Source organism: Limulus polyphemus, unplaced genomic scaffold (assembly GCF_000517525.1).
Source record: "Limulus polyphemus unplaced genomic scaffold, Limulus_polyphemus-2.1.2 Scaffold450, whole genome shotgun sequence".
NCBI classification, from domain to species: Eukaryota; Metazoa; Arthropoda; class Merostomata; order Xiphosura; family Limulidae; genus Limulus; species Limulus polyphemus.
This window is the reverse complement of record NW_013666060.1, coordinates 160,868-168,306: the sequence shown is the minus strand read 5'-3', so window position 1 is coordinate 168,306 and position 7,439 is coordinate 160,868. Positions and strand designations below refer to the sequence as shown.

At 33.1% G+C, this 7,439-nt stretch overlaps 1 protein-coding gene across 1 annotated transcript in view; it reads left to right on the top strand.

The window, feature by feature from the left end:
• The window catches only part of LOC106458353 (myosin heavy chain, muscle-like), a 55,340-nt gene that overhangs the window by 25,630 nt on the left and 22,271 nt on the right, over window positions 1-7,439 (top strand). The window contains exons 16-19 of the mRNA XM_022384538.1: window positions 826-913; window positions 3,343-3,460; window positions 4,085-4,205; window positions 6,391-6,527. Of these exons, the coding sequence (XP_022240246.1) occupies window positions 826-913; window positions 3,343-3,460; window positions 4,085-4,205; window positions 6,391-6,527 (464 nt within the window). The remainder of the gene's footprint in view (window positions 1-825; window positions 914-3,342; window positions 3,461-4,084; window positions 4,206-6,390; window positions 6,528-7,439) is intronic.

Here is a 7,439-nt window from a genome sequence, read left to right as displayed (position 1 = left end):
TTCATGTCGTAAGATAACCTTCATTAATCATGAATTTACATAACTTTCGTTCTGGGGATGGGTGGTCCAGTTAGATTGAAATATGTTGTGAATGAACATAGGGTTCTGCATTGATTTTGTTCCTAGATTAATTTTAACAAATTCGTTGAACTTATATCATTACCAGGGTGATGATAAATATGTTTTTACTGGTTCTATATGGTTTCCAGCAAGAAAAATATATTACATTATACTTGTGCGCAGCATGCTGGTACTGATGAGGCCTTTCGATCAATACCAGAACTCATCAGATCGCTGGGCATGCAAAGCAAAAAGCCTTATTTGAAACGGTAATTACACCAGTCATTTATAAACTATAAATTATTATGATATATAACAAACAGCATAAATAGCGTTTCAACAATAAATAGATATATAAACGATTAATTAAAAACTTTTGCTGCTTTTACAAATATGTTAGATTTAGGTGAAGCAATGAATTTTCAGATATTTCGTTGCACACTTATTTGTTACGTGCCTTGAGTTAATAGTATGTTTTCTTTGGTTCTCGCGTTATTATTTTCTTATGAAAATTATGTGTTTTGACGAAAAGTTTTTTTCCAGAAAAATTTGAATTAAAGAAATAGAATTAATCGTTATTAATTTATCTAATCTCATTTTTTATTAGTATCATTAATAACAGGGATATTTTTATGACTGATGCGTCATAAATACGGATAATGTTTATAATATCAAAAGATGTGCAGAAGAAATGTTACTTTATAAACACTAAAAATAAAGACAAGTAGTATGAAATGATCTGATACAACCCTTCTTTTCATACAGGAACAACTGAACAAGCTGATGACCACCTTAAGGTCAACTCAACCTCACTTTGTGCGTTGTATCATCCCCAATGAAACTAAATCTCCAGGTAGAAACCCGAAAAGATAACATGGATATAGTTTTAATGTAGAAAATATTGTTGTATTTTAGTAACCTTTTAGTTACACTTCAGTCGGTCTATATCCTGTCTTCCTTCTTTATGAAAAGAATGAAGTACTGATTAGTTTGAAGCTTCTCAATAGTTTGCAACTTTAATGAATATGTTAAAGATGAATATTGAAATATTTCTTTGTACATTTATGAGTACTGTGTGCACAGCGGCATGTCTGCGGACATACAACGCTAGAAACCGGGTTTCGATACCCGTGATGGGCAGAGCACAGATAACCCATTGTGTAGCTTTGTGCATAACTTAAAACAAACAAACAAACCCCCAGTGGCTCAGCTGTAAGTCAGAAGGCTTATAACGCTAAAAACCGGGTTTCGATGCTCGTGGAAGGCACATCCCAGATAGCTCATCGTGCTCTGTGCTTAACTACATACAAACAAAGAAACAGTACTGTGATTTGAGATAACAATGTATTTTTTCTTTGGCTATCACATTTTCATTTTTCATGAAAATATCAGCGGTGTCTGATTTCGCTAGCAAATATAACCTATATCCTATAAAACTCTTCAAACTTACGCCTGAAATAAGAGTTGCAGTGCTACGTTAAACAGAAATTAGGAATAACCTTATCCCGAACCTTTCTTCTTAGATAAAACCGTGAGTTCAAAGTCCTGAAAATAAACATTATTAAGTAATTTATTTCTTCTTCTCTATTTATGAACACGTTGTAAAAACAGCACTTAGATAAATCCAGGTGGAATAATCGGTAAATAAAAATTGAAGGGCTTTATTCCTTCTCTAAGTCTTAGAATAGTCAGTAGATGTTATTCTAAATCCTAATGCTGCAGGTATTTCTCGTGATTAACATTCAGAGTTAACTAATCGCTTGTTTTTGGTAGAATGTAATTAGGTAATAGGAGTTTGAACACTCATACGTGAGTGCTAGTTTGGCTGCTAAATGTTACTTTTCTGTTATGAGCATAACAAAATTTCCTTCCCCTATTGAAAGTATTAAAGTTACTGAAGATCTTCCTGTTAACTTGTTTCCTCTACTTCAAAATTAGACACGGTTCTAGCGCAAATAACCCTAGCGAAATTCAACAAACAAAAGTCGTTCTTAATGAAAGTAAAGTGGATAGGATTAATTTTCTTAAGACTTGAATTTCTTAGGAGAAGCTATAACGTGATCTTTCTTTAGAAAGCAATACTCTCGGTCTGAAATAGTAACTATGCAGAATTTTAACCTTGATATTCCGGCTGTTAAATGCAGTAACTACGATAACTTCTCTGCAGGGGCGGCAGTAATGAGGTGGGCTTATTTGGGCTGAAGCTATCCCAACATGTGTCTTAGCCTCCGTCTAGCTCCCGCACCCAACGATTTTTTTTTTTCGAAACCACCTCAGACCCATCATCGTGAAGAGGTTGACGCCGCTATTGTTTTTCTGTCTGATGTAATTCTCTTGATAGTCTACCTAGGAGGGAATATAGTAACTACTGAATCGTATATTCTCGATGTAGTAGTCATTAAGTATGATAGTTTAATGATCAGATGTAATAAAATAAGTAATGGAGAACATAATGTTAACAGATCCTTTTTCGAAATTCGTTATTTTTGGTGACGCAGTATTTTTTTTCAAGGATCTTCACATAAGACTAGAAGTGTGATTCCTTATAAATTTCTTCATTGTTTACATGATTTGATTCAGTAACTGAGCATCATGACCACATTAAGCTTCTTTCTGTGATAACTATGTTCCTAGAACTACGCAGGTATAGTTTCCTCATGTCAGAAAACAAGCGTACATATGGTAAACAGTTTCATTTCTATATAATGTCTCAGGTGTTCAACTTTACCTCTGTTTACGAGGTGTAGATCAAACTCACTTCTTGTGGGTTGCGTGGGTTTTCTTGATATAATGCTCTTTATAAAACTTTCGAAATTGAGGAGCTCGCTGATGAACATTGTTCGATCCAAGTTTCTTCGTTTGTTCGTTTGAGGTTAAGCACAAAGCTGCACAATGGGCTATCTGTGTTCTGCCCACGTTGGATATCGAAACCCGATTTTTAGCGTTTTAAGCACTCTGATCCACCGGGGGATAAAGTTTCTTATTCCCTCATTTTGTAATACACTTTGGTTTCAGAATAATATTATGCCTTCTTTTGAACACTTTTATTATATAGCTGATGTGTCTCAAATCTATTATTTATGCATAGATATCCATTTATTCGAAATTTAGAAAAATGCCAATTTTACATAACGTCAAGAGATTCCTGCCGTTTGTTTTTGAATCAATTTTTTTCAGATCCAGATATTTTCAGGCTTTAAAATTAGATTTTACAGTCTAACCCTTGACTTTGTAACCTAATCTTTGTTCTCATGAAGAAAACGTTTCTGTCCGTGATTTTAGGTGTAATCGATTCTCATTTGGTGATGCACCAGCTCACGTGTAATGGTGTACTAGAAGGTATTCGTATCTGTCGTAAAGGTTTTCCTAACAGGATGGTGTATCCTGACTTCAAACACAGGTAAATCGGTTGTATATATACATTTCTTTCTCTGTAGTTTATGTTCAGATTTTACTGACTACAAAAGTTTAAATTTTAGACTCGTTAGATATTTGATTTTAATTATAGATCATGATATAGGTAAGTATTCAGCATGATTACAGTAGCAGGTATAATGTCATTATTGTCTTACTTAATTTTTAATTTAAAAATTGCGTTTTCTTTCGTGAATTGGATATTATTAAATATTGAATAAATAATTTTCTTATTTTTTATATTTTCTGTTTCATTCCTCCAGAAAATATTTTTTCAGAGGTAATTGCAGCAAAAAGGAGAATATTATTAAAATATTACAAGACACTAAGATGTGTTGTAAGAATAATAAGTATTCAGAAAATATTATTTTTACTTCATATTATCTGTAGGAGTATTATTGTAGTTTTTGGAATTAATCTACATGACTGCCATAAATGTGGGTATTGAGAATTACCACCAAACTTTATGTATGCATATATATTGGTTGTTTATTTTAACAGTAAACAAAAAGAGATTTGTCTATTTTGTATTTTTATTTACATATAAAAATGTTGCTTATTTTATTCGAAAGCTTCTCCTCTTCAGTCTGACATTCACATCTGATTTTAGATACACAATTCTGGCCCCCAATGCTGTACCCAAGGGTTTTATTGATGCTAGGCAAGCCACAGAAAAGATTGTCGATGCTATCCAGCTCGAAGCAAATGATTTTCGTTTGGGTCACACAAAGGCATGTAAATATTTCTCGCATCAGTGTAAAATCGTTCTGTATCCTTTCTCTTCCTCTACCTTCCACCCCTTTCTTACCAAGACTGTTGTGTCACCAAAACACTCACTGTTCATCAAATACCTATCCTTCACTTCTTCAGTCCTTGTATATCCTTCCCATCCCCATTACTCGACAAATGTAAAACAAAAAACGAAAAAAAAAATCTGTTATCCCATTCACCCTTTTCCTACTTCGTTCCTACCCCTCGTTTTATTACCAAATAATTACACGTAAGTCCGACCAAGCTTTAAGTACTTCCTCTGAAACGGTAAGATTTTTCTATTATATTAAGTCACGGCTCATACAGTTGCAACGAAATAATTTTTTCACAACTTCAAACTTCTGTCTGTCTCTCAATCCTGCACGTTTGCAAGTTTAGTGAAAGCGTTTGTTGCAACCATTAACAACATATCAGTGTGTTCATCTAAAGCGGCTATCCATTATTTGACGTATACTTTAAGGTCAATCAAGCCTGACGTATACCAGTGTCCACCTCGATCTGCAGAAACATTCCATGAGTTTTTATCTTTAATTAGTTCTGTCTAAATAATATCGATGCGTAACTGTTTTCGGGTATGATCTGTATATTGTACCTACTGAAAATACCACAGAATAACATTTTTATTCTACATTATCCCATAGAACTTGTCTTATTGAATAGAGATACGTGGTCTTTCATGTCTTGTTGATCGTCCTCTTTAGTTTGATTATACCAAAAAGCATAGCCCATGAAACTTTGTTTTAAAAGACCTGCTGGAGACACTTTGCTCTCGTGAGTTTGTTTGTTGTTAAGTGCAAAACTACATAGTAAGCACGCTGTGCCTACTTTATGATTGGTATGCATATAAGTCTCTGAAATATATAGCGCTCATTTCTTTTTTGTTAGTCTTCATAAATACTTAAAAATTTGAAAGCTAAAAAATTTCTTTACGAGATTTAGTAAAGAAAAACCTAACATTTAACACATTTTACATTATAACTTAAATATCTTTCTGTGTATCTCCATGAAACTAAGGGAAACGTCCGTTATATTTTCTCTCTTTTTATACCTTATTAGCAGTCCTACCAATATCAGTCAGTGTAATGTTATCCTTTTGTCTTCAAATAAATTACACATGTTGAATCTTTACCCATCCTTGTGACCATCATCCTTTTCTTAGATACGCCATCTTGAATCCCAGTGGCATTCGCAAAGGATTTCTCGATGCTAAAAATGCAACGGAAAAAATTTTGGAAACAATTCAAGTTGATCCAGCCGAATTTCGATATGGTTACACCAAGGCATGTACAACATAAATAAAAAATGCAATCAATAATTTGCACGCTTTGCCCTAACTACAGCATTTCATTTAGTATTTAATGCACATTAAATATTTATTTTTATTTATGTATTTAAATATGTCTATTTGATGTTCATGATTATCCTCTGCTTCTTAACAAACGCTTCACATTTTCTGTAAGATTTAGCTTAATTATTTTGTAGTCCCTACTTGTGCCAAACACATTTTTTTTATCCTCTGTTTTGACCAAAACCTTGCTTTTTTCTGTAAGTTATACCTAATTTGTGGCATCCTTCCCACTAATTCCAAGGTAAGTTATGCGAGATCCTGTTTCTAATGATGACAACTAAAGATTTCTGCACATTGGGCTCTTACTGCTTTTGCTCAGTGATGTGTATGCTTTACAAGTGAGTATCACATTTTTTTTTTTAGGTAATCCTCTTTCAAATTTTTTTCAGCACCAATTTATTTTTAATTGGGTTAAATCATTTTATAAAATCATTGAAATGAAACCAAAATTTATTTACTCCATTTTCTTTGTAAATATATTGTATACACTTCAAGTTTTTCTGCAATATCGAACTTAGTTTCAGTAGAAAGAACCTTTAAAAGCTTTGTGAAAACTAGAAGAATCTTGAAAGAGCTAATCACTTGCAGGACCTTATGAATTATTTGATTTTAAAACATTAACATAAACACTTATGCTTAAAAAATATGAATATGTTTAATGGACTAGCAAGCAGGTTTCTGTTTAGGACTTGACACGACTTCAGACAAAATTATATTTTTGTCGTTTAGTTATCCCGTCCCTTGTAAGTCGATCTTTGATATATTATAATTTTAAAAAATACTACATACCTAATCAGGTATTCTTCCGTGCCGGAGTTCTGGGGAGATTAGAAGAGATGAGAGATGAACGTCTTGGCAAAATCATCACTTGGCTGCAGTCGTGGATCAGGTGGTACCAGTGCAAGAGGGAGTTTAAAAAGCTGCAGGAACAAAGGTACGTTTTTTCCCTATCTACTTTTTCTGGGGGATAACAGATGTACCCTATCCCTTATTTATGTTTTTATCTATTGTTTCTGTGGGATAACAAAGATTCCTTATTTTTATTTATATTTTTATCTACTGTTTATATGGGATAAGAAAGGTACCGTTTTCTTTATTCATGTTTTTATCTACTGTCTATGTCAATGACAAAGATACCGTATCCTTTATTCATGTTTTTGTCTGTTGTTTATGTGAGATAACAAAGGTACCGTATCCTTTATTCACGTTTTTGTCTGTTGTTTATGTGAGATAACAAAGGTACCGTATCCTTTATTCACGTTTTTGTCTGTTGTTTATGTGAGATAACAAAGGTACCATATCCTTTATTCACGTTTTTGTCTGTTGTGAATATGGCATAACAAAGGCTACTGTATAATTTGTGCTGAGAAATTTCAATATTCGGGCAAACATTATATCATAAAAGCAATAGTTATTTTATTCTGTTTAGAAATAAAATATTTTTCATTAACTCGAATAGTTTTTTATAGAATAGAAACCAGAACATTTCTTATAAGAATGAGTCGCTAAATTAACGTGTGGTACCTTCTTTTGCTATTGTAGTGAATTGTTTTGTTTGCTGGCCTATATTATTTCCTGCCATAGAGTCCTTATATAGTTTCTTACCTAACAATAGTGTTACTGAAAATGACATCTAATAACAAAGGTAAACAAGGACCTGAAGAGCTGATACAATTGTTCAAACTTTTCTGAATATCAGGTCATGGCTCATATTTAGAACAGCAAACTTTCGAAACCCAGTATTATTATTAACTAGCATATAGCCCGTCAAAAATGACGAAGCAAGTACTACTACCCCCCCCCCATAGTATACACTAGCCTCACATTTCATAGCTAACTGAATAAA